We start from the raw sequence: 27877 nt of genomic DNA, 5'->3' as shown, positions 1-27877 counted from the left end.
TCCGACGTGAATAATTAGGCTACCTACCCATCTTCCAAACCGAAATATAATAAATAATTGCAATCTCTCTACGCATATATGTATTTTGCTTTTTTCACCAAAATAAATATGTACTTTGCTTTTACACGAACTCGGTCATGTTTCTGACGCCAAGATTACAAAAGCATTGTTAACTCCATAAATAAGAGGACTTGTACAATTTATTCAATATTCCAGCATAAATTATAGCTAAAATGTGAAAAACATAAGCTGTCTAACAAGCAGCTCTATCATCACATACATACCTATAAGACCATATTATAGAAGTGATTTCTATTTGGTCACAGGAAACATCAAGCATCAGCTTCACACCATTCTTGTAAAGTTGGCATTGCAACTCCCACATTCTTCATGTCAAATATATTGGCTAGTTCAGCAAGTTTGGCATTTCGATGTCAGTCACATGCATCATTTGACATTCATCTCTCAAAAAGAATCAGAAATCCATAAATAAAAAGAGAAAATGTACGGCATACAAACTTAAAACCACGATAATTTAACTCATATGGAATGATATGCAGTAATGAGTCATCACATTAGAAATCCTCATTTGGAAAGTAATTAACAAATGGGAACAAAATCAATTATCGCCTTTCACTAAGAAAATGGTGAAAGACAGTGAAAAAAAAAAAAAGAAAAAAAAAAGAAAAAAAAAAAAAAAGGCTTGTACCCATATAAGTGAAGATACTTTTTTCAGAAACTGGTATATGTTAGCAATGCCAAAATGTTTGAGCTGGCATCAAAACAGATTCAAAGCATGAGACATCGGAGTGATAAAAGCTGTATGCCTCTTTCACATGCTATCTTAACAGTGGACCACCTGATTTTACTCATCAGCGAGGAAAAGGGAAAGTAAACATTAATAAATCAACTCTATAATTCTTCAAGTTTGCTCGACAAACAGCTAGATACAATCAAAATTTAATTAGGCAACAAAGGTCAAGCACGTGGTACTCTGGTATAACAAAAGGTGAGAGAAGAGTAGTTCTGTTATGATAAACGAGAAAGAGATATTCAAATCAAGCCACAGAGGCAAGAAAGTGGATGTGTTTTTGAATCGTGACAAAACTTTCCAGGGAGGCTATCAAATATAAATACAAAAAACGAATGCAAAGCAATCAGATTGTAGCTTCTATGTCTTTGTGGAGTTTGTCAGGTTCCAATGGCCACCTGTTTGTAATCATCTAATATTGAGTCAATAAATCTGTAGACCAGATTCCAATCACCAAATTTTAATTTTCTCCTATTGAAGTTGATAGTTTATAAAGACCATCTTTTCCAAGACCCAATATATACACCAGTTAGATAAACTCTATGCTGCTGCAGGTTAGAAAGCTTTGTCACTCAAGAGAATTGTTAAAAAAACAAATTCTAAAAATTTCTGCCTAATTATGCATAAAAAATAACTCGCATAGAGGATCCGAATCAATAACAATATCCTGAACTCATGAAACTCTCTGGTCTGCCATTGTTGATTTATTCCATATTTGCTAGTTGAATAGAACATTCAAGCAAAATAATTAGTTCTCCAAACAAATCCACATTTCACATCCTTTTTTTTTTTTTTTTTTTTTTTTTTTTAATCCCTTCCTCTTTTTCCTTTCCCTTTCCATCAGGAGAGGACGGTGGTTTGTAAATTACAGTCATCAATATCCTACTAGATTGCAGCTCAGTGGAGCTTCAAAGATTAAACCCAGAGAGGGAGGGAATCTGGGTTGGTTGGGAATGCTGACATGGGGTTGAAAACTCTTAACCAATTTGATTCCCCAAACACAATATTAAACCAAAAAGAACTAAATCTCGAAAAGGAATCATCCCTAAATGCACATGCACCTTTCAGGATTGCTTTTCTTCCCCAGTATATTAAGATTCTTAACATTTCTGATACCTTCATCAGCATTGTTACTGTTGACTTCAAGTTCAAAGTCCACATTTCTTGTTTTAGTATCACCCTAACTTCCTTTAGGCAATAAAGACCTTCAATTTAATAAGTGATTTACCCATTTACTATACTCAAATTTCCTGAAATTGCAGGGAAATTGGCAATTGCAAATTATTGTATCAAACGACTAAAACATCACCATAGCAGAAAGGCATTCTACTTAGGCACCATGCCAGACCAAAATGTAATAAATAACCACGCCAACCAAATGAAACAAATTAAAAAGCAATCTAACACTAGTTTAGGGTAAGAAGGAATACAAACCGGAATGTATTTCCTGTGTAGCAGCAGCAGTGGCATCAACAATAACCTTAACAGATTTGTAATCCAATGCCACAGCATCAAACACAGTCTGCCTGATGCAGTTTGGTGTCTGGACGCCTACAAGTACATCACAAGCCTTGAATGCTTACTCAAAAACTAACAACAATAATAAGAAAAAGGAATTCCATGTAGAGTTGAATATTACATACCAGTGATAACCAAACTATCAATTCCAGCACCTTGAAGAAATGAATGAAGATGGGTAGCAAAGAAAGCACTAAACCTGGTTTTCACTAACTTATAGTCCCCTTCTTCAATCACCAGCCCATCAACAAGCTCTGCTCCCACTGTTCCCTTAATGGCCGGACCCACTTTACCATCGGCATATTTGTGCCGGCGAAATAGTTCAACATCTCTGCCTTGTGGGTCATGCTCACGAACAACCTATTAAAAATATTATCTCAATAAAGAAAGACAAAATCCCAGAAATCAAAAAAGTGAAAAAAAGTTACCAAGTAACACCCAATTCATTTTGCCCCTACAAAGTTTCTGCTTTCTTTGTGCTCTTTTGGACTTTTTTGCCAATCAAAAACAAAGAAAGATTTGAAGTGGAAATTAATACAACAGAGAGAGAGTGAGAAAGTGGAAAATCTTGGTACCTACCCAGATTACAAGAATGCCACGCTGCCTAGCGACTTGGACGGCCCTGATAACATTTGGGACTATGGCTTTGCCTCTGGCAATTCTAGCCGGAGCATCGTCAAGTATAAAATCATTCTGCAGAATCACAAAAGTAAGAAGAAGGATTTGAAAGAAAGTCAATCTGTGACAACTGAATGACTGAAACAGAGGTACCTGCATGTCGATAACAACCAGAGCCGTGTGCTGCCATTTCTCTGCCATTTTTCTTCTTTTTTCCCCCCGATTTTCCAGGTTCTGAAATTTAGTTGGTTATGGTGGGTTTATATTCCAAACGTGTGGCCCAACTTGATAAGCTTTGATTCGGGCCCAGGGAATTACCAGGCCCTAGGAATTAATTCTCTGTTGTTTTATTCCTAAAAAGATAAGGTGTTTAACTGAGGTTTCTTTTTATTTATGAAAATAAAAAATAAAAAATAAAAATCGTTTGCATAATTATTTTTTCCTTGTAAATTCTATGTTTTTATTGGTTTCAGATCATTATTAATGCACTTTTTAATTATTGAGGATTTGCAAATTAGTTATAATTTCGGTTTGATAAGCAAATTTTGAAAAAACGAAGAAAATATATAAAGATAGTTAATAAAATATAGAAATTTTGAGTTATGGTATTACGATAAAATGTTCTAATTAACTTGATGTATAATAAAGGAATGATTCCTATAAAAATGAATTAACGACCTTTAAATTTATCATTGTTAAGTTTAGCACAATAGTATTAGACCATATTTACAATGCACTTGGTAATGATCACTTTCAATGTTTCTCTGAGACAACTTAGATAACAATAATAATTAGTGATAATACTTATTTTGAGTTCAAGATTCATTATTGAAGATATTTTATATAAATTTCTTAAAATATCCTTTTTTCATTAAATATTTAGTAGATTTGAACTAAAAAATATTATGTTAAATTGTTCGGTACACATCAGTCGAACACTATTAACATTCTTTAATACGTAATAATCATTCTTTAATACGTAATAATCGACAGATATAAATATGATCAGATAACAAAAATTAAATATGACTTTGACCTTAAGAAATAATTTGTTTTCACGGTAGAAATATATAGTTGTAATTCATTCATATGTAATATAATTTATACATATGAATTATTTAATTGTCTTAAATATAATTTTATTTCTTGTAATTTTTTTAATAAACGTTTTCAAGGTTTGAATGTTTTGTTGGTTAAACATTCTCCATCAAATATAATTATATTTAAAACAATTCATTAAAGATTATGAACAAATTTTACCCTATTTTGATAGATTAAAATGTTTTTGTTTCTATTTTTAAAAAACAATTTAGTACAATTAACTCTAAAAGTTCTAACTAACTTAAAGAAGGAATGGTCATATCAAAATTTGAGTTAAAAAAAAAAAAAGAATGGTCATATCAAAAATAAATTAATAATCTTTAAATTTAATATTTATAGGCTTAATTCAGTAATAAAAACCACTTAAAATATATTTTCAGGTATAGAGTGTTGGCCTGGCAAAAACTTTCCTTTTTCTGTTGTAATGAAATAAAATAGAATAAAATAAAAAATTGCTAGATCCAAGAAAGGAGGTTTCGTATTTAAATTTATTGTATGTGGATGGATAAAGCCCAAATCCCATGTTTGGCCCCAAACTAAAATGATCAATTTACTTTCATTTCATTGTGTAGGCATGCAAATCACGGCCTAACATAAGGTCTAGAAAGGACTTGTTAGAAAGGGCGACAAATAATTATATTTTAATACAAAAAATTGTCAAATATGATTTGATCATACAGAGAAGTTCAGACAAAAAAACAAATGTTTACCTAACTCTTATTATTTAAAGATTTGACATAAATGGCCAAATTTATGAAACCTTTGGTGGACAAGTACTACGCTACATATAAATTGAAACTGAAAAGGATAATGGACGTGCCAACTGCTTTGCTTATGCTATTATGGTATTTTCTATTCTATACTTATTAATCTTTGAGTTTTCAACGATTTTTTTAAATATAACACGTGCTTTTTTTTCTTAGTTATTCTAGGTCAATTGCCTAATATTTTATTGGATTCTTCTTTGATATTGTAAACCCAGGTAGTTTCTTCATTTCTCATATCCTAAGAGTTAAGTAGATGAAGGAAAAAAGAAGAAAAAGGAAACACTATTATAATCGCATTGATAAATGACGCACTAAATGGCTCACACAAAACAAACAAAGATGTATCGTACGGCGTTGCCTAATGTCCTGTCGTTAAAACCATAAGACAACAAGAGACGCAGTATAAGAGTTGCCTATTTTTGAGTTTTTAGCGATGCATTCTTTCAATCCACTTATAGCAACGCATTATTTAGCGACGCTTCATCATAATGTCGCTAAAAATATATTAACGACTGTTTCATTTAACATCGTTAAATATATTCATCGCTAATGAGTTGCCTATTTAGCGATGCATTAATAGAGTCGCTTATTTAGTAACGCATCTATGCTTTTGGCGACCCTCTCAGCAATGTATCAGTTTTGATGGTCCACTTATAGCGACACATTATTTAGCAATGCTATTCAGGAGAGTCGCTAAAAAAGCTATTAACTACTTATTTTAAAGCATTGCTAAATATATCAGTCGCTATAAATAGACAATTAAAGGTTGCCAAATATGGTAGACGTCGTTGTTATGTGTTAATGCGCCGCCCTTTTTTTTTTAATTTTGTAAAAAGTGATTAAAATAGTACAAATATAAAAATAATTAAAATACAAAAAAACTAAAACTAGCTTCATCCAAAACAATTAGAATACAAAAATTTAAAATAAATATATTTTTATAACAAATTAATTATCAAATAAATTAAATATTATCTCATTGACATATTTTTACATAATTTGTAAACTATTGTATTTTTTCATAACAAATTTAATATTAATTAAACTACCATGAATGTACAATTATTGAGATGGAAGTTGATGTCCTCTTATTGACCATATTACACCCTCATACTGCATATGGAAAAATTAAAAAAAGTTATTAATACTTATGCAAAATAAATAAAATATTAATCATTATTAAATTTGTAATTTAGTAAATGAAAATTTAAAGAATATTACAATTGTTTTTAAGATTTGGCGAGACGCATTTCTCTTAATTAAAAGTGAAAAACACATAATGAAGCTTATCAAAAAAATAATTAAATGAATAATTATAAATGTTATAAATATTACTTAAAACATAAGTTAATAAATATACGTACCAATTTATTTAGAAGATATTGTTTATCTATATCCCCTTACACTCATTACAAATATAACCACTCTCACATGCATCCTAATTATCATTTTCATCGATACTTGACAACTATATGATAAATGGATTGTGAGCCATCGTAGTATCTCCAAGAACATATTCTTCAACAAAAGTACGATGTTGTGGTGAAGTTAAAACAACAGACCATCTCGAATCAAGTTGATTTTCAACATAAAATACTTGTTGAACTTAGCAAAACAATGTCAAGCAATATCACAAATAAAATTTCTACAAAAGCAAGATTAATAAAACCCAACAAACCTAACCTGAGGTTAAAATGAAAAAAAAAATAAAAAAAAATCCAACCCACCACATGTCTCCGCCAACCACAAGAAAAAAGAAACTCACCTAAACGATGGAGACGATGAAAGAATAAACCCAAAAAATCACACAACACAGAGAAATCCAGCTTCCCGACCAATGACAACATATGCAAATGAAAAATGAAACCTAAAATATCCCACTCTTCAAGTCTTTCTTAGATTGTTTCCAAATCTAATATCTTTTAAATAGTATACTTGATGTAGTTTAAAAAAAAAAAAAAGGATTCAAAGGAGGGCGTAAAAATTTTAAAACGCACCAAAAAGTTTCAAAAAACGGCAAAAACGTGCCTTTTCTCTTAATTTCATTTTTTTTTCTTGATTAATTTTTTAGTTTTTATCTACAAATAAAAACTGAAAATATTTCTTAAAAATGAGAAGCAAAATATCAAAGATTGCTATTTATTTTTCTGTTTTTCAAGTACATCTTTATTATTTATAAAATTTGCATATCTTTTAAAATTTTTGTTTTTTTTAATTGAGAGAACAGGCGATACATTCTCTTCAAGAAGGGTCGCCTGTTCTTGAATTGTGAGATCAAGCGGCGCATTATGGTCGAAAAGCGTCACCTGTTCCAATTTTTATAGTTTCTTTATAATATTTAAATAGTTTTTTAATTGTTCATCTACAAATATATTCATGTAGCAATCCAATGAATATAAATTTCATTGATCTAAAAATAGAAAATAATTTTGTCAATGCTCTTATCAATTATTCACATACATATGTATAGATGAGACACAAAATATCTCAAGACCTAATTTGAGATAGGATACTGAATACAAAATTCTAATTCAACAAGTATTTATTGACAATTTATCTACATAAGTATGTTAAATGAATTTAACTTTCATGTGTTTATGCTCAATGATAGCTTACTTGTTTTTAAAAATTGAAAATATATTAAATTGTTTTTTTTGTTAAAAAAAAAATTGAAGGAACAAGTGACGCAATTCCTTTAAAACGTGTCGCCTATTCTATGTTTTATTATTATTTTTTTAATTTTTAATTAGTTTTGTTGATTGCTCATCTACAAATTAAAAAAAAAAGCATATTTGCAAAATTAAAAAAATTACTAAAAACAACTTTCAAATTCAAAAAAAGTTAAAAATTTGTTGAGTGAAAAGGCAATGTAGTTGTTGAAAATGCATCGCTTTTTCGTCTATTTGGTGACTTTTTGTTAAAAGAATGCGTTACTTAAAACTATATTAACTAGTTATTGTTGTATTATTGCATTCAAGTCATTTGGCCTGATGGTGTGCTGATTCCTTCAGAGTGTAAGAGGTTCTGGGCTCAATTTTTTATTTTTTTTGTTCTTTTAGTCAATCTAATTTTATTTCAACTACAAATAACCAATGAAAATATTAAAGTAACATAACTGAACTGTATTTTTTTTTTTTTTTAAGATTTTGATAATAGGTGATGCAAAATGAAGATTGTGCATCGCCTGTTCTCCTTTTTTTTTTTTTTTTTTTGGTTCTTTTAGTTAATCTAATTTATTTGAACTACAAATAACCAGTGAAAATATTAGAGCAATATATCTGAGCTTTTTTTTTTCTTCTTTTTTTTTAAATTTTGTTAACAGGCGACGGGTCCTTTTAGTCAATCTAATTTTATTTCAACTACAAATAATCAGTGAAAATATTAGAGCAACATAACTGAACTGGTTTTTTTTTTTTTAATTTTGTTAACAGGCAACGCACAATGAACATTGTGCATCGCCTATTCTCCTTTTTTTTTTTTTTTGGTTCTTGTAGTCAATCTAATTTTATTTCAACTACAAATAACCAATAAAAATATTAGAGCAACATAACTGAGCTGATTTTTTTTTTTTTTTTGTTCTTTCAGTTAATCTAATTTTATTTTAACTGAAAATAACCAGTGAAAATATTAGAGCAACATAACTGAGCTGTTTTTTTTCTTTTTGGTTCTTTTAGTCAATATAATTTTATTTCAACTACAAATAACCAATGAAAATATTAGAGTAACATAACTGAGCTCGTTTTTTTTTTTTTTTTTTTTTTTTAGATTTTGGTAACAGGCGACGTACAATGAAGATTATGCATCGCCTATTCTCCTTCGTTTTGTTTTGTTTTTTTGTTCTTTTAGTCAATCTAATTTTATTTTAACTACAAATAACCAGTGAAAATATTAGAGCAACATAACTGAGCTATTTTTTTTTGTTCTTTTAGTCAATCTAATTTTATTTCATCTACAAATAACCAGTGAAAATATTAGAGTAGCATAACTGAGCTCTTTTTTTTTTATTTATTTATAGATTTTGGGCCTGTTCTCCTTTGTTTTTTGTTCTTTTAGTCAATCTAATTTTATTTTAACTACAAATAATCAGTGAAAATATTAGAGCAACATAACTGAGCTTTTTTTTTTTTTTAAAAAGATTTTGGTAACAGGCGACAAATGAAAATTGTGCGTCACCTAATCTCCTTTGTTTTTTTATTTTTTTTATTTATTTATTTTTAGTCAATCTAATTTTATTTCAACTACAAATAACCAGTAAAAATATTAGAACAACATAACTGAGCTCTTTTTATTTTTTCCTTAGATATTGGTAACTGGCGACACACAATGTGCGTCGCCTATTGCTAATTAGAGATGCACAATGTGGGTTGCCTATTACCAAAATCTTGAAAAAAAAAAAAAACAGCTTAGTTATGTTACTCTAATATTTTCACTGGTTATTTGTACTTGAAATAAAATTAAATTGACTAAAAGAACCAAAAAAAAAAAAAGGAGAACAGGCAATGCATAATCTTCATTATGCGTCACCTGTTAACAAAATCTTAAAAAAAAAAAAAAACAGCTCAGTTATGTTACTCTAATATTTTCACTGGTTATTTGTACTTGAAATAAAATTAGATTGACTAAAAAAATCAAAAAAAAAAAAGAGAACAAGCGACGCACAATGAAGATTGTGCGTCGCCTGTTACCAAAATCTTAAAAAAAAAAAATTATCTTAGTTATGTTGCTCGAATATTTTCACTGATTATTTGTAGTTGAAATAAAATTAGATTGAATAAAAGAATAATAAAAAAAAAAAGGAACAGACGACACATAAAGAAGACTGTGGGTCGCCTGTTACCTATATTAAAAAAAAAAAAATAGCTCAGTTATATTGTTTAAATTTTTTTTCTGGTTATTTAAAGTTGAAATAAAATTAGATTGATTAAAAAAAAAAAAGGTTATGCACAAAGAAGCCTATGCGTCGCCTGTTACCAATATCTTAAAAAAAAAAAATCAGTTCAATTATATTACTGTAATATTTTCACTGGTTATTTAAAAATGAAATAACATTAGATTGATTAAAAGAAAAAAAAAAGAAAAAAAAAAGAGAATAGGTGACGCATAAAGAAGACTGTGTGTCGTCTGTTACCTATATTTAAAAAAAATAAATAAATAAAAAAACCAGTTCAATTATGTTACTTAAATATTTTTACTGGTTATTTGAAGTTTTCAAAAAAATTAGGTTGATTTTTTTTTTTTGAAAAAAAAGGGAGAACAGGTGACTCGGAATGATTTTTACGAGTCATCTGTTACCAATATCTTTAAAAAAAAAAAAAATTTCTTTGAGAGATTTGCAAGAATAAATTGTACATGAAAAATTATATAATTGAACAATAATCTCGTATAATTAAATTTTGTTATTATGTAAACATAGATAAGTGGATAGTTAATCATTTTCATAAGTCTAGCATTTAAACAATACAATTCAGATAAGATATATGCACAGTATGAAAAGCGACTCAGTTCAGCCGCATATTCAGCGACTCTTAATGGATGTATCGCGTATTGTTGTTTTTAGCGACCGTTTGACATCGACTGTTTTTGGATGCGTCGTATATTTATTGAATTTTTACTGACACGTTAACCTTAGAGTTGCTGTTTATTTTTTCAGATGCATTTGTTTCGTAGCATCGCTAAGTGAGTGTCGCTAGATATCAATTTTTGCGTAGTGAAAAATATTAAAGTTTTCTTGTCAATATCATGCTAATTAATATAAATATGGGTCTTAATAATTAGGGGTATTAATAAAATATTTGTTGAAAATTTATTAAGCTCAACCAACATATATATGAAAACTATTTGGTCTTGAGATGCTCGTCCTTTTTTTCCTAATCATTTTATCACAATTAAACAAATAATACTGCAACTATTAATTTTCAAAAAATTCCATTATTTAATTTTTCAATCATTTTTTTGGGGTTATTTTTATTAAGCTTTAACCCATTGACAAAATATGTCATATTTAGGGGTGGACAAAATCAAATCGAACCCGTTCAAACTAAATAATTCAATCCATTTTTAACAGTTTGGATTGAATTTTTACATTAATTGGATTAGACTAGATTCAAAATATCATAAATTGTTTATATTGAATTGGTTATTGGATTGGAAATATAAATCCAATTCAACCCAATACAACCAAAATCATATATTATATAACTAAAAAATTATATATTTTCTATATATATATTTTTTTCATTTTTATATATTAATTTTTAATATTTATATATATATATATATTTTTTTTTCATTTTTATATATTAACTTTTAATATATTTTTATATATCTACATATATTGTATCCAATTGTTACTTATATATATAAATGTTTAAATATAATTTATTGCTAATTTTATAGTTTTGATATTTATAGAGGTTATATAATCAACTAAAATTAGTGAATCTGTCAAAATTGATTGACTTATGATTTATCAAAATTTTAAGGTTAAAAAAAAAAAAAGGAATTATGCATTGACTCTTAAGTATTTAAATTTTGATGAATGTATTATTTTACATTATTTGTTCTAACAATTTTAATTTGATTTTGTAGGAGTAAGATTATGACTATTAATGCTTGCTGCTTTATGTATATCAGTTGCTACATTTTCTTTATTTTCTATTGAAGAGTGTTTTTTTTTTCTTTTTTTGATTTTATTTTAACATTGATGAATGTTGCTGGATATTATAGATTGCATACTTATAGATCGCAATATTATATTTTATTTTCTGTTGGATTATTCTAATTGTATTTTATGTTTGGATAAATATAATTTTTTATTTATATTTTATGTTTAGAAAATTTTTAGTTTGTATTATATATTTATAGACTAGTAAGTTTTAAACCGATTAATCAATCCAAATCAAACCGTTCATAAATAGTTTGGTTTGGTTTGAATTTAACATTTTAATGATTTGGATTGGATTTTATATTAGGTAAACTGAAAAGTATGGATTTGATTGTATTTTGGTTCAAAACTGAACCAACCCATTCCATGCACACCCTTAATCATATTAATTATTTATTAAGGGGCTGTACTCGGACAAAGCATCTAGTTTTTCTTTTCTTTTTCCTCTTTTTCTTAAAAGAAAAAAAATGATGCCAAACTAGGCATCTCAAGACAAGAACCAGGTATCTCAAAGACAAGAACCAAACCAGCAGTAACTTTACCATTTCACCAAAATAAAGGGATCGATGAAAGAGTACTTAATATTGTCCCATTTGTATGGATGTGGAATATACATATGATACTTTTTGCATTTACGTTAAGATATTAAAGTATTTATGCCATTAACACTTCATGTACTTCTTGTAGAAGAAGACGATATATGAGAACACAAGGTAACGACAAAATATGGAAGAAAACTCTCATTGATTCCGATGCAGTTATATGCACATACATATATATATATATATATATAGATAAGAGTATTATATATAATTGTTATTGTTAGTAGGACTGCGATGGAACATTAGGCATGGACCAGGGTGGAGCATTGAGGAACGTGTATGAGATTTGGATTAATCATGAAATAGGAGCTGTTGCAATTAATCTATAAAGTGATAAATATTATATAATCAAGAAACATGTGGGCCCATATTGGGTATACTAAGATCAGTGTCATGGCATGGGTATGACACTATGACTAATGGTGGTAATGTACATATTATATGCTATGATATATATATATATATATATGTATATATAGGTCGCCTATTCAAATGTGGGTTGCTATTATGAGTAATCATGGAAGGTTCCCTTTAGCCAGAAAGAAAGAAAGAAAAGAAAAGAAGGCGACACTCAATGAATTACATTGAAAGGTACCACTCATCCCATCCATATTTCTTGTTTTATAAACCCACTCCACTCCATTGGCTTGCTATATATATTGTTTGTATCCATGCAGATTTTTTTATTTTATTTTTTTATTTTTTTCCCTGAGATTCAACATCATATTCACTTTTGTCTTCATATGTATATCCATATTATATATTCTTTTTTATATCTTATAGCCGACCTACAACTGTATATACAAACATATATATGTATATATATCAATCCCCATCAAGTGAATCATTATGAGTTTTGTGTTCCCACATGCATATAGAGAGACTAAAACTTGAACCCACATTGAATTCCTTACCATCAAATTATTTGGGAATAAGTAATTTTATCGTTAGACGACAATTATAGATATTTTAATTTTCTTGTGGTATATGGCTGGGAGGATTGACATCTCAATAAATAAATGTGTATATACATTAAAGAGGAAAATACTTGCCTTTACACTGTGTAGAGGCATCTTTCTTGCTTTGATGATGTGTATAAATAATCAAATGACATTGGAGTTAATTTAAGTATTAATTTTTAATATATATATATATATATATACACACGAAGTGTTTATGCTTCTATTATTATTATATAGTTTTATGTATTACTGATGCCAGGCCAGGCCCAACATATTTTGGTTTCTCCTGATGAGTTAGGTTCTCAATCGGTTTTATTAATTGGAAGTCAGTAAATAAGAATAGTCCTTCTGCTAACTTTGGCGCTCCTACCGGGTTATTTAGGAATTTAGGTTTAGGATATATTTAAAAATGAGAGAGAGACTTCGGTTATAAAATTCCGAAGGAAAAAAAAAAAAAAAAACAATATTAATAATAATGGAAGAAAACGAACAATATTTTGCAAAATGATAAAGCTCCTGCGGCTAATAGAAGTCATTGCCGAACATGGATAGATTTTGATAATTTTGATAATCATATATAATATAATATGATTCATTTTTGTAATTAATCCCATTCAGATGTTATAATAAGATTTGTGCTGAGATTCCCTATATCTTTATCTTAAGTTGACTCCAAAAAGTCATAGAAATGATATACATATCTCTTTATTTTTTTGGCCATTAATATGAAGGACTAATTAATTTGTCTATAACATATATATATATATATATATATATAGATTGGCGTATATATAGGATTATATATATATATATATATAGAGGAAGATCTTTTCTTATATATTTTGGACACAGCCTTCGTTTTTCCATCACATTTTAATTTATTATCCACACATGTACAATATTGAATGAACTATTACTATATTGAGAAAAAAAAAAATCAGATAAGATATCGATCTCAAAGCAGCAAGTTAAAATTTTATAAAATATGAGAAACAAACAGAAGACATTAATTAAGTTAATTAAAGAGAAAGATATATTGATCAATTAATTCATGTTAATTTGATAGAACATCAAGTTTAGATCATTTAATTTAATGTAGGGGGATAGTGATGCAATATATAACGTAAGGATGAGGAAAGCAAGAGCTGGGGAAGAGATGATAATGAGGAGCGTGGGGTGGTGAGTAATGGAGTACAATCTCCAAAACAAAAAGTGGTCCGGAAAAGACCCAAAAGTTAAAAATAAAAAAAAAAGGGGTCCATTTTATTTCATTTGGCATATTCGGGTCCCTGAGATGACTCTGCTCTCTATGTAGGTTGTACTATACTTCTCTGCATTGCATATATATTTATATGTCTGGCATGAACACCTTTGCTCATTGTCTCTTTTTTTTTTATTCTACTTTCTTTTCCGATTGCAATTATTATTATTATTATTATGGTTTTCCTTTAATTATAACTATGCCTGGATCCGCTCTCCCAGAGCTAAAATGAAAAGGGATCTTTAATTTGATCTTTCAAAGTGAAAACGCATCAACAAATGCCAAAAGGCATTGGTGTTTGATTTGTTGAAGCATTCTTTTGGGGTTATCGATGAAGAATACATGTATACCTTTCCTTTTTTCTTTTTCCTTTTTTTTTTTTCTCTTGCAATATGTATTTATTGTTAGTTTCACAAAGTCTCTGATCATCAATTAACTTTTTTTCTATTTGGCTTTTCCACCAAATTACTTTATCTAAAACCTTGCATTTGAAATATCTTTGGTAAATTTGAGCAGGAATTAGTACAGTACTTTTGTCCATTAATTGATGAGTTTGGTAGTTATAGACTTGACATAAACATAGTTTACTCTCAACTTAATGTGGTATTGACTTTATATTGTTGGTTGTTGCCAAGTAAAAGTTCAAACTTTTCAAAAGAAAAAAAGAAAAAAAAGTAAAAGTTCAAACTCGTAGATTAGAAGCCTAGCTAGAACTACGTTTTTGAGTTAATTCGAACTTTAGTAGGTACAGAAGCATCTGATGCTAATATTAGAGCTTCTCTCAAACTTCAATGATATGAATTGGCTAGAAGGAATATATATACATATATAAATATATAAGCTACCTCTATATATATATATATATATATATATATATATATGTATGTATAGATATACATGGACGAGTTCATCTTTCTTTTTTCCTTTTTCTGAGAAGAATATTTTCCATATATACAATACTTAGTAATTAATTAAAGACCATGTGTTATTAATATTAGCAGTAACAATTAATTAACGAGATTTCATATAGATTTTTAGTTTTAAATAAACCTAATTAATTATGAAAATATCACATATTGTAATCCCACAAATATTATCACCTATGATGATAAATAGTTATTTTTGGATGAACAATATGTAGTAAAAACTTGCAAAACATATATATATATATATATATATATATATATGTTTCACATGCATTATGGAGAAAGAGAAAAAAGAAGACAAGCGAAAGCGCATATGAAGATCAATAACTTTAATTAAGACCACCATAATTAATTAGTCAACAAATGAAGTACATATGATTCGTCAATTCTTGCAAACTTTTCGTTTACTGACTTTTTTTTTTTCCCTTTTTGAAAACCTAACAAAACTAAATATCTTAAAAATATGCGGAACAAAGTTGCTTTGCTCGAGAGATAAACACATGTATCATGTGTTATGTCAAAAACAGTAACATGTGTTCAAAATTCAAATTCGTCGATATTGCTTTTTCCTTGATTTATTTATGCATTGATAAAGAGAAGTTAAAGTTCTAATTTATAATATCACCATAATGCACTATTCAAATGAAAGTACATTATTTATTGTTATCAAAACTTATATTATCATGACAAAAACTTCCAAATAATGACAAATATTTGGTTTCGAAATATATACCATTTTGTTTGTACACTTGATAATAGCTAGGCTGGGACACAAATATAACATTCAAGTTTCAACTCATTAATTTAGATGTGACAATTAAAATATGGCATTTAAATATCATAGGATACCATTTCACAAAGTAACTTAATCACAACATTTCACATTTAATGAAACTTTGTGTAGAAATACTTATATAATTTAGTAATGTCCCAATGGGACAGAACTTTTTCCTAACATGAAAATCTTGATGTCCATTACCCCCCACCAAAATTAAATACTAAAATAAAATAAAATAAATCTATGAATAATTTCATCTCTGCAATATTTACATGCATGAACCCCAATTTTTAATGAACCTAATTCTCTTTTATATGTTTGTCGTTAATATGTAAAAGTAAAGATATATATCTTAATTTTTCCCCAAAATATTATAACTTTTCTTTGCGTATGAGAGATAGCCAGAGAAAGAGAGAAATTAAAAGATCGATGAGTGAGTACAGAAAGAGATAGAGAGAGAGAGAGAGAGAGAGAGAGAGAGATTCATCTTGTTCTTGTAAACTCGAATTCCTACAAAAATTAATAACACGCTTTCCTTTAATTAGGCTAAATAGTGCATGAAAAATATTAATTAGCACTTAATTGTAACCTAGAATGCATAGCATCATGAGCAATCAGCCTTAGATGATTATAACAGAATGACTGCTCATGATGTTATATCACTCTACGAATTTCATGATCAGCTCCTTCCACTATATATATATATATATATATAATATAACTCTAATTAAAACACTTAAATGTTTGTTGTCAAAGTTTCAAAAGCCACTGCCATAAGCTGGAGCCCAGTAATCAGCTCCATTAATTTCACTCCCAACATTCTGTGTGCAAGACACTGGAACCAAGCACAACCCTCTACTCCTCAAGTCCTTTGGCTTTTCTCGATTATCCACCAACTGAGTAATCAAATTAAAAATTAAGCATCGATCAAAGGATTTATATATATTTTCACCATAAATAAATAATTTATCTCAAAGTTCTATATATACACACAAAATGTTTCATATTATTTTTAAGATATGTATAGCAGTGATAAATTGATAATAATCATGATGGTGATGATGATAAAGATAATATAATTAACAGTGAGTCAAATGAAGGGTATAATCTAATTTTTCATGCAACAACTTTTTTTTTAATTAAAAAAAAGAAATAAATATATACCTGGTGATGATCAGGAACCCCTTTTCTTTTCAGGCAGTTGTCATTCAACAACTAAATGGGGGAAAAAAAAAAAAAAAGGTAAAAATAATTTTCAATGTTGCTCAAAATCCTTTATGATTCCAATCTCATTAGGTAGACTCTAAAATATGTTATTTTTTTAATCAAATAAACTTTAAAGAAGCATTTAACAATTTTATATGCATATAAAAGCTGAGAACCTTGTTCTTTCAGTGCCTTTCTTTATGAAATAAAAAACATATTAGATGCTTTTATTATTTATTTAATTATTATTATTATTATTATTTTTTATATATACAAAGCCTGATCTCTAGCTAAGTAGCTTTTGGTGGGGGGTGGTGGTGGTGGTGGATCCAATAAAGCATACCTGACCTGGGTCTTCAGGGAACACACAATTCCTTTCTCCTCCTTGAACCTGACCAGTAATAAGTTTCTCTCTCATCAATTATATATTCTCAAAACGCAATATATAGGACAAGCTTTCTCAAACATGTGCGTGCTCTGTGTTTGTGTTTGTGTCTGTGAGAAAAGAGAAAGAGAAAAAAGAAAAGAGAAAGAGAAAGAGAGAGAATTTTTGGTTATGCTTTGGGAAATGGGAAATGGGTATATATGGGTACTTACATACTGCTGATTCCTCATGTTTTTTGATGCATCGCCCAAGTAAGGGGAGCTCAGTGCCTGCATTCAAGGGGGGTAAAAGAATTTTTTTTTTTTTAAATGAATAATAATAATAAATTTATGACTACCATAACGAAAGAATGTTAGAAAAAGCATGAATTATTGAAACTTTAACTGCATGCTCTTCTTCACTGATTCTGAGTTATATATTTTGGCTACAGATAAAAAGAGAGTATAAAAATTTGGAAGAAACATCACCTCAATTTGACTCTGAAGGAATCTGATATATCCAATGGCTTCTAACAAGACAGAAGCTGTGTCAGTCTGCAAAAGAGAAAAATTAACCACACCACAACAATACCCTCCAAGTCATCTTTCTGCTCTTATCTTTCGTTTTAGTAGAGAATCCCAGATGAAAGTTATCAAAAAAATAAAAATTAAAAAAAAAAGTAAAAGAGCTGATAAAGATAGCTGCTTTGATCTTTGTACCACTGTTGTGTGGCAAAAACAAAAACACTTTATGGGTTTTATCTTGAAAAATATTTTTTCTTTTAAAAAAAAAAAAAAAAACTTTTTTTGTTTTCCTCTTGTTTTTGTTTCATGTGTGAAGAAGTAGTGAAGGGGGTCTGGTTTACCTTCCCAAATGGGGAAACTAGCTGGTGAAGTGCTGTTATTCTATCACCTAGCTTCTCCTTCCTCACCTGGTTCACCGTAAATAAATGTTATATTAAGAAAAAAAATTTACATGCTTATTTACTAGACAAATAGAGAGAAAGAATGAGTGTTTTGTCCTTCTTATATATTATTACCTTTAGAGGTGGTTGGCTTGCAGAGGGATGAACCCTAGCCTTTTTACACACTACTCCAACTGTGGCTGTGCTATTACACTAGCAAAAAAAAAAAAAAAAAAGAAAAAAAAGAAAAGAAAAAAAAAGAAAATAGCGATAAAATTAAATATATGTAAAAATAATCATATGAGAAAAAAAAAATTGTAAGGCAGATTGATTAATTAGAACCCCAAAAAAAAAAAAAAAAGGGGACATATTGCTAGCCTTGATGGTTACTAAAAGATTAAAAAAATAATAAAAAAATTAGGATCTAAATCTGTCTCTCTTACCTTTGATGGTGAATAATCTGGTTTTGTGTTCCTTTCAATATCGGTCTTGTTATAAGAGAAATCCAGCATATTATTATTGTTACTACCCAAGCTAGTAGTAGTAATACAAGAAGTAGGTGAAGAAACTGGCATGAAATGAGTCGACCAAGCCGCCCCAGCCGCCGCCGCTGCCACTGGCATAGTATGTCCGGCAGTCTGCTGTAATAAACTTTCATGATCACTATGAACATAGTCGTTGATTTTCTGCGAAAGCTCTTGCTTTACATCAACAACAAGAGGAAGTCTTGCAGCACTTGAAGTTGGATTATTATTGTCGACGAAGATTTGGTCCTCCCAATTTTCCGACTTTTTGGGTTGGAACTGACTCGGACCCAACCTATAGTCTTCACCAATACCAGTCGACAATCCACCCCTGAATACAATAATATATTTAACATTCACCAAATATATAAATATATTAATAACCACATAAAACTCTAACAAGATTAACATATAGCAATTGATTAACCCCGTTACAATACATGCACTAATAATAAGTTTTTATCATGTCGACTCGATAATATTATATTAAGGTCTGATCGATGAGACCGCTGTGTAAAGGCAAACATGAAATTTTCCTATAAACATGAGAAAGAGAGAGAGAGTTTTACAAGAGTAATTGACTCCATGACTGTGGTGGAGGATCTTGGGTGGTGGTGTCGGCGAAAGTATTGAAAGGGAGAAGTGAAGAAGATCCAAGCTGCACATATTGAGGAGGAAAGAGAGATGGTGGATGCATGCTCCACCAGTTAGGGTTTCCAGCCATCATTTGTTGAACTGGTAAACCTCTCTGCAAAAAAATTTTCAAAAAAATAAAAAATAAAAAACAACAACCTCACTTCATGTCTAACCAAAAGGATTGTTAAAAAAAAAAAAAAAAAGGTTCTCTTTCTCTCTCTCTCTCTCTTTTTTCTTTTTTTTTTTTTCCCACTTTGTAAATATTTCCTTGTATATGCACCCAAACAAAGGCTTTGCTTAAGCTTTATGACTAGTGTTTTCTTTCAAAAATGAGGTTGAAGAAATTTAAGGTCTGTGACCTCAAAGAATTTTATAGGTAGATAGAAGTTGTGGTGTGGGGTTCACGAACTCTCTCTCTTTCTTTCTCTCTCTCTCTCTCTCTCTCTCTCTCTCTCTCTCTGCACAACTTGTTTTTCTCTTTACCTGCGCTGTTTCAAAAAAATAAGTTTATTAATTTGGTATATTATTTTATTCCTGCTTTTGCTTTTTCATAAAGTGGGGGCAGAAAAGCTGGTGGGCTGTGTTTTCAGCTGGCCATAAACTAATAGGTTCTTATGGACTAAATTACTTCCTTAATCTGGGGGTTTAACTTGTATAACCTTGACAGCTCTACTTAGAGCTGTTTCGAGCTTTGTACCAGTAGAGGTTGTGGTAGGAGTTGGTGTACATATTAGTATAAATTCCTAACAATACAGGGCTGGCTTTTATAATTATATTTTTATTTTTTATTTCTGGAATAATTATTTACCTCAGCAAATTAATTAACGCAACAAAGACTTTGAAAGCAATGGTATATAAATAATTGGGCAATCCCAAGGATATATAAAATCTTTCACGGCATCACGTTGTAGAAAGTTATTCTGAAAGCACACATAATGGTTTTGTAAGTATTCTTTTGGATCTTATATATATACCCGTTTGATAAAGATCAATAAACTCATTATCAACTTATATAATCCATCCACTTCGTCGCTTTTTTGAAAACTCTTCAGCTTGACCAACATATACCTTTGGCTACAAAACGTTGACAAATATAAGGACACAAGAAGATCTTTAAGTCATATACATTATTTTCAGGGAAGTGCTGATTACGCTGTAAAACAAAATGAATCCTGGTGCTAATTACGATGTTAAATTGTGCTTATTTTTGTTTGGAAAGTTTTTATTTTTTGGAAGAGTGCAATAGCAAAGTCATTATTTACAATATAAATATTTATATATATATATATATATATTTAGAAATTTAGTTCAATTTATTTTAGAATTTTATTTTTTATCATTTATAATAATTTTTGATTTTTGATTTCGATATTTTAAAATTATAACTTTCAATTTATAAATGTAAATAATATATCAACCATATCAATTAGTTTATTTTGGAATTGAGTTTGGCTTACAACACCATTTGGTTTAAATATCATATAAGCTCTTTTTTTTTTTTCCTTATTTTCTTTTGTCTTTTTTCTTCTTTTGTGTTAGTTGGTTTATTCCTTACTTTTTTTTTTTTTTAATAGAAAAGAATATGTATAGCTCCAATAAGAATGCTAAATTAGAAACATCCTGAAGATGCAAATGTTATACCATGTTACTTCATCTTGTAGTATGTTGCAGGATGTACATTTTCATAATATCGATCATCAAATTAGTCTCCTTATTGAAATCTAATTGTACATAAATAGTATTATTTGAAAAGATAGTATACAAAAAAAGAGCGTGCAAATAAACTACTTCAGGATCAAGCAGCACAAATATTCATGGTTCAACTCTTGGCTAACAACAATGAAATTACTCAAATTTTCCACGACAATGATGGCAAGAATGGTGCAGGGCTCACACATGTAAGGAGAGGAGAGAACCATTGATTAAAAAAAAAAATAAATAAATAACACTCATACATACATATATATATATATATATATATATATATATATTACATAACAACTACTAATTTTTGAAATATTTTTAAAGTGTTAAAGAGATTTCAAGAAATGATTACTTTAACGGTATGATTATCAAACTTAAAAGATAAGTGAGCTCCTGACTGATTATAACAGGACATGAAAATCACTTCATGATGAGGCCCTTGAAGTCAAAGATGAAGATGCAGTTTCTTTTATTCTGTTCCTTTCTTTCTCTCTCTTGTTTTGGTGTTTCTCTAGAAGCCGCCAAATTAAAAGTTAATTTATAGCCAGTTAATATAAGTATTATTACTAATCATCATTTCAGTTAGAAAAGATAATGAGCTTAGAAGAGATAATTAGCTTGATAAAGCTAATTATAATGGTTTCTGACTTCTTGTTGTCAAATTTAATTAGATAAATCTAATACATGGCCTAGAGAAATGGATTCTGTAGACTAGTATATTTTTCAACCCTTGGGAAGCTACAGAACGATAATGATATCTAAATATTAGATACGATTTGACTTAGGAAAAGAAGTAAAAATTAAAATTAAAATAAATAAAATCTGAAATTGGAGGTTGACAATGGATTTCGTTAGACATAAATATAAAGGGAGATGACCTATTGTCCAGGGTTATATGTACATCAATAGAAGAGACAAATTACGAATATTCCTTTTTTTGGTTCTAATATCTTGGGAAGAGATACAAGAACAATATGTCTCTCTGAGTTTTCACCAAAAAGATATATATTTTTTGGTAAATAATATTATATGTGTATATATATATATATATATTATATGTGTGTCTTTCTAAGTTAAGGCAGGGGTTGTAACCAAGAATACAATCTATTAATTAATTACGTGTGTATGCTATCAAAAACACAAGAAACTGATTTTGTTGATAGTTCTGATTTTGGACAGCGACTTTGTTCATAGATTTTTATTTGTTTATTTCTTTCCTTAGGAACGAATCATCTTCTTTAAATAAATATAAAGTGTGCATCGTCTAAGTATGATATGTAACACAATTATTCTTAATTTCCTGAATTATAACCCAAAAAAGTACTAGATCACGTACGAATATCTCAAATAAAGAGACAACTTTTTCCAATGTCAAAAAAAAAATAATTGAAAGGAAAATTAAAGATTTGTATCTCATCCATTTTAATTCATTACCATGTCTGCTTCAAACGTGATGATATTGTATAGATTTATTTTTCTTTAAAAATATATATATATATATATATATATATATATATAGATAGATTTATTTATGCTTTTTTGGCTGCGAGTTGTAAATGTTATTTATGACCACTGAGAATGGAATACTAATCAAACTCACATACTATATAGTAATTTAATTATCTATTTTAAAACAGTTTACCTTCTTATAAAAAATGTAATACATGATCAAAATGCATTTAATCATCATGCTTCATCTCAGAATGGATGCAAATGGTGCTCATCACCAATAGTAGCAAATAGCAAAATTTTTGAATTAATTAATTTTCCCTTTAGAAGTATCTGATAAAGATTTATTCCCTCCATTTTCAGGGTTGTTTTAAATGAATAACATAGTATGGAAAAAAAAAAAAAAATACTTATTCAAACTCGATCCCTTTATAAATGATTTCGTGTTTGAATCCCTATATACTCTAATTTTCAACCAAAAAAAAAAAAAAAAACTCCACTACATTATGAATACTCATGGAATGGGCTGATTAATTTAATCACAAATTAAATACTGAAATCACCTGCACAATCAATCCCTTGTGACTTCCTTCCCCAAAGACCAAAACAAAATAACAAAAACATAAGAAAACAAAAAGGAACCGCTGACAATATGAATAAAGCTCCATCTCTTTAATCGCATACAAACCATTCTCAGAATTTTCGGCTATAAGTGAAATTTCCATTTAAAATAATTTTTTTCCCCAACAAAAATTTAAGACTAAACTGAGTTGGCCAAATTCCACTTCGTAGACTCAGAGCCAAATAAAAATTTTGGGGTTTGATTATCAGGATTGGAAGAAATCCTGCTGACAAATAATAATAATCCACTTAGCAGTGGTACTCTCCATTTGTAGTAGAAAGTAATACAAGATAGCTTTTAACATCTATCCTTCCATGGATATAACTTAACAAATTAGTTTTCTGTACGAAGAAGACAAAAATGATGGGAGAGTTTCGATATGAAAGGGCAGAGAAGACTAAAAAGAATGAACCTCTCCACTCAATAGATGAATGAATATGAATTTTTTTTTTTTTTTTTTTTTAACAAGGAATTTGATTTTGCAATTGAAATGTTACTTCCCCCCCCTAAAAGGTAATGCTTAATAAATGAGAAAGAAACAATGTTATTGTCAAGCATTATTCCACATTATTTTGTATACTTTATATTAAACGCTTTTTCAATGAATTCACGTCTCATTCTTTCGTAATCACTATTTTGGGACTGAGTTACTGACCGCACCATGCCGCCTCAGAGCAATAACTGGCTCATTGCATCTTGAGCATCTGAATGATGGAACTGCAGCACACCGGGTCCTAAGGCAGTAGTAACAGTATCTGCCACGAACAAAATTACAAAAAATAAATAAATGAATAAAAAACTACATTATTTGTAAGCTTTCTACTTTAGGTTCCTTAGCCAAATTGTAACACATAAAAACCCAATCTTGTACCAAATTTTTAGTCCTTAAACAACTTACCCAAAATTGCAATATAACTGAGAATGTCTTAATAACTTGAAAGTTTTATCTTATACTCTCAGCAGAATATGCTTGCAGAGACTGGGCCTTGTGAATTATGGTACAGGGTATTGCTTAACAACAATGAAAGAGACAGGCAATGTTCTGATTTAGAATACCTGTGCTCACAGGGGAGCGCAAGAAATGGAGTGGTAGGATTAGCCTGGCAAATAGGACAAGCCGAGTCATCTTCTGCAGATGTTGAAGACTTATCCTTGGAAAATGGACGGAGAAAGTTTTTCACAGATGATGAGTTCAAAAGAGGAAGAAGCAACAACAACATTTCCTGCCACCAGCATTAGAAATATAATTTAGTAAGTTCTAAATCCATATACACTATTTGCAGTGAAAATAGGCGGTGAACCGAAAATGTAGATTCTGAAAACCAAGATGTTATAGTACCCTTTAGCAATTTTATCAACCAAGCAATAGATTGTCATAAACAACTAAAAATTTGTCGCATAACAAATGTATGCCTTTAGCAGTGAGGAAGAATATGTACCGAAAATTCATTCCACACTAACTGGCGGTTCATGTACTCAAAGCTAACAGCTCTGTTCATAATGGGGCTTCCATAGACAAGCCTAGCTCTCAAAGCTCTTTCAATAAGATTCCTATACCTGCATCACATCATGCAATATGACAGCATTAAGTTCCACAAGTTCTTCTCTTTTTCTTTTTTAATATTCAATGGATCTTTTGGAAAATTAATTCACTATGTTATGAGCCAGGCATTTCAACAATACATAAGTCACAATCACTGGATTAGAACATTATTTCAATCAATCAACTTGTTGTGAACTTATAGACATTCATTTTCCCTATTATTTAGTTTCACAAGTTCTAGATGTATGAATATTAAACTAGAATTCTAAAGCTTCTTACACCGACCAGTATTCTATTACTTAGATTCTTATATTACGACAATCAAGACAATTCAACTAGTTGGGAATCTAGAACTATAAGCTGCCTTCCAACTTTAACCTATTTGAGGTTACTGCAAAGTAATTTTCCAGTATCTTTTACACTATAAGAGCTTCTAAGCTTTAAGACTCTAACAAAAATCACTTAATCTATATGCATAGCATGGATCAATTCTTACTTATAATTCTTTTAATAGATTGAACTCAACAGAAATATCTTGTAGGTAAATGCATTAAGGCTCACGCACATACCTTCCTGTGTAAAGAAATATAAGCAGGTTGCAAAATGACGCAGCTTTATAAAATCCTTCAATTCGTTGTATCAAAATCCAGGCTCGACGTGCCAGTGGCCTCTGAAGGAAAGGCAAACAACATTAGTGCTGACTTCAAACCATCTCTACTAATCTTCTTTTCCTCTATAAGTTTGGTGGAGGGCCGACAAAAAGGCAAGAAAAAGTAGTACCTGCTCAGAATCTCCCCATCTACGAAAAGCAGAAAATGACTGCAAACGAGCCCAAATGTATTGACCGCCAACAGAAGCAACACAATACCAAATCTTCTGTGCAACTGTAAGACCAGGCCCTTCTAGGCCAGTTCTGACTGTAGACAAGTTGGCAAGAAAATTAGCGTATAACAAATAAGAAATCTGATAATTCCAGCAAATTATTGACAAGGTGAATAAAAACGCATCTTGAAATTTCTATTTGGAAATAACCCTACCTGGCTCCATAAGTAATTGAAAAGACTAGAAATAACATGTTTCCTACATTAGAGTCTACTGTGGTTTCAAAATTGTTTTCTAAGAGAATTACAACATGCTGATACAGTTATTATCATGCATACAAAGTATACGTGTTTGCAATCTGTATAATTTTAAGAATATCAACCATGGTCATAAAAACAGAAAAAATAAAAATAAAAAAACACAACAAAAAAAATCAGAATCATCTATAATAAGGGCTACGGTCAGCTGTTAACAAAGTTCACATAAAAATAATTGGTCCAAATGTTTGTAATGATAATTTCTGTAATATACATCTCAATAGCAGGAACAACGATACAACCAATAAGCCAAACCGTGTTGTAAAGAATAATGCCATCATATCAACACCAAAACCATTAAGTTTCAGAAAAGTAAGTCTTCTCGTTTCATATTTGGATAACAGCATAATCATTATAGCAAAGGTCATATGGAAAATCAGAGCCATTACATAAAATTGGAAGCTTAGAAGGAACACAACCAAGAAATCTACAGAGCTTCTTACCTTTTCCTCTTGTTTCCACTGCACGTTCATCTCTATACCTCAAATTCATAAGAGCAATTCCAGGAGTAGGCTTATCTACCCAAATTGAGAACCTCCAAATAAGAAACTCGAGGAAAGCATCAAGCTCTGCTTCGTATTGAAATAGCATTCCTGGCTAATCCCAAGAAAAAAAAAAAAAAAGAAAAAAAAATTCAAAGAATGTCCACAACACGCCTAATTAATCTTTCAAAATTCTGGAATGACATAGAAATATATATATATATACATACACAGTGAGAGTGAGAGATAGATATACCTTCATTAAAGAGAAAACCTTAACCATTTGTTCTTTCAACATAGCTGACATTTCAATGTCCAGTCTTGCCGCATCAAATTGATTTACTCTCGATATTGAAATTGGGATGATAGACTGCATAAGAATCTCATAATTTTCAATAAGCCACTAAAATTGGGAACAAAAATTATAAACTTTGAAATGACAAATTTTAAAACAATAATTAAATGGGGAAAAAAAAACAAAAAAAAAAAAAACAAAAGAGCATGAATTTTACAGATATGAACAACAATCATAACCAAATTCTATGCAGCAGAAATACTGAAAACGAGGCAATAGAAAACGATCAAACGGCATCCAAAACAAATTGTAGGGGAAAAAAAACAAAAGAGTTTGAACATGGAAAACAAAAAGTAGAAGTATAGCACAAAATTAGAGAGAATTGCAGCGTAAGAAAAAAAAGGAAAGGAACCTGGGGAGAGGAAGAGGAAGAGAGGGATTGCCAGTGGGGGAGTAATTTGTGGTAAGTGTGAACCCATGCGTCTTGTGGCGGTGGGAGATTGGTTCCACTCATTGAAGCTCTCTTTAATTTTTGATAGAGTGAAAGATAGAAACAGAAGCGGTAGGGTTCAGTTTTCCATGATAAACAGTCTTAAGAGCCGGAGATTGGATTTAGGGAACTTGGAATTGGAATTGGGGTTAGGGGTTGGTGTCCCAGCTCTCTGTGCTCTGTGGGTTTTTTTTTTTTTTTTTTCTGAGCTTTTTCGCTGAATTTTTAACAAAAAGTGTGGTTTGTGTAGTTGAATCGGCAAGTTTGGCCGCTAAGCGACTTGATTTTTGCGGCGGTAAAAATAGAAAAAAATTAAAAACAGAAAACAAATTCACTGCAAGTGTTGTTCACCGCTAACAAACGGTTTAATAAAACATTTAAAAAACGTAAACCAACATAAATAAAACAAGGCTTTATAAATATATATATATATATATATATATATATATATATATATATAATTTTTTATTTTCATGCTATCCTCAATTCTCCAGTTTCCCCTCTATTTTTC

At 29.7% G+C, this 27877-nt stretch overlaps 2 protein-coding genes across 4 annotated transcripts; both read right to left on the bottom strand.

Moving 5' to 3' along the window:
• Positions 1 to 47: 47 nt before the first annotated feature.
• On the bottom strand, positions 48 to 27623 carry LOC107404323 (peroxisome biogenesis protein 2). 2 transcript variants are annotated; one of them, XM_048470152.2, is made up of 8 exons: positions 27289 to 27623; positions 26838 to 26951; positions 26543 to 26696; positions 25741 to 25877; positions 25530 to 25630; positions 24857 to 24974; positions 24474 to 24640; positions 23652 to 24172 (listed from the first exon to the last, which is right to left on the bottom strand). In XM_048470152.2, the coding sequence occupies exons 1-8, from the start codon at positions 27388 to 27390 to the stop codon at positions 24049 to 24051; spliced, it is 1017 nt and encodes a 338-aa protein (XP_048326109.1). In that variant the 5' UTR covers positions 27391 to 27623; the 3' UTR covers positions 23652 to 24048. The 2 variants fall into 2 exon arrangements, with proteins under 2 accessions (XP_048326112.2, XP_048326109.1); XM_048470155.2 differs by lacking the exons at positions 23652 to 24172; positions 24474 to 24640; positions 24857 to 24974; ... (1 more) ...; positions 25741 to 25877; positions 26543 to 26696 and adding exons at positions 48 to 406; positions 2246 to 2362; positions 2455 to 2689; positions 2909 to 3022; positions 3101 to 3181 and having other exon boundaries at positions 27289 to 27583.
• On the bottom strand, positions 16491 to 20095 carry LOC107404296 (transcription factor bHLH68). 2 transcript variants are annotated; one of them, XM_048470141.2, is made up of 9 exons: positions 19576 to 20094; positions 18926 to 19337; positions 18618 to 18695; positions 18444 to 18509; positions 18067 to 18132; positions 17812 to 17868; positions 17558 to 17605; positions 17173 to 17223; positions 16491 to 16904 (listed from the first exon to the last, which is right to left on the bottom strand). In XM_048470141.2, exons 1-9 carry the CDS (start codon positions 19731 to 19733, stop codon positions 16767 to 16769), a joined length of 1074 nt encoding a protein of 357 aa, XP_048326098.2. In that variant the 5' UTR covers positions 19734 to 20094; the 3' UTR covers positions 16491 to 16766. The 2 variants fall into 2 exon arrangements, with proteins under 2 accessions (XP_048326098.2, XP_048326100.2); XM_048470143.2 differs by lacking the exon at positions 17173 to 17223 and having other exon boundaries at positions 19576 to 20095.
• Positions 27624 to 27877: the final 254 nt, after the last annotated feature.

The sequence above is a fragment of the Ziziphus jujuba genome, chromosome 1 (genome assembly GCF_031755915.1).
Source record: "Ziziphus jujuba cultivar Dongzao chromosome 1, ASM3175591v1".
Classification (NCBI taxonomy): domain Eukaryota; kingdom Viridiplantae; phylum Streptophyta; class Magnoliopsida; order Rosales; family Rhamnaceae; genus Ziziphus; species Ziziphus jujuba.
Note: the sequence above shows the minus strand (reverse complement) of the source record. Positions and strands in the feature narration are given on the sequence as shown.

Coding starts and splice junctions, on each gene's coding strand:
- LOC107404296 (XM_048470141.2), bottom strand. CDS start 19,733: ATGATGGCTGGAAACCCTAACTGGTGGAGCATGCATCCACCATCTCTC. Junction 19,338..19,575: donor TCATGGAGTCAATTACTCTT/GTAAAACTCTCT, acceptor TATTGTATTCAG/GGGTGGATTGTCGACTGGTA. Junction 17,869..18,066: donor TCCTTCAGAGTCAAATTGAG/GTGATGTTTCTT, acceptor CCTTGAATGCAG/GCACTGAGCTCCCCTTACTT.
- LOC107404323 (XM_048470152.2), bottom strand. CDS start 27,390: ATGAGTGGAACCAATCTCCCACCGCCACAAGACGCATGGGTTCACACT. Junction 25,878..26,542: donor AGTGGAAACAAGAGGAAAAG/GTAAGAAGCTCT, acceptor ACTTGTCTACAG/TCAGAACTGGCCTAGAAGGG. Junction 25,631..25,740: donor GATGGGGAGATTCTGAGCAG/GTACTACTTTTT, acceptor CCTTTCCTTCAG/AGGCCACTGGCACGTCGAGC.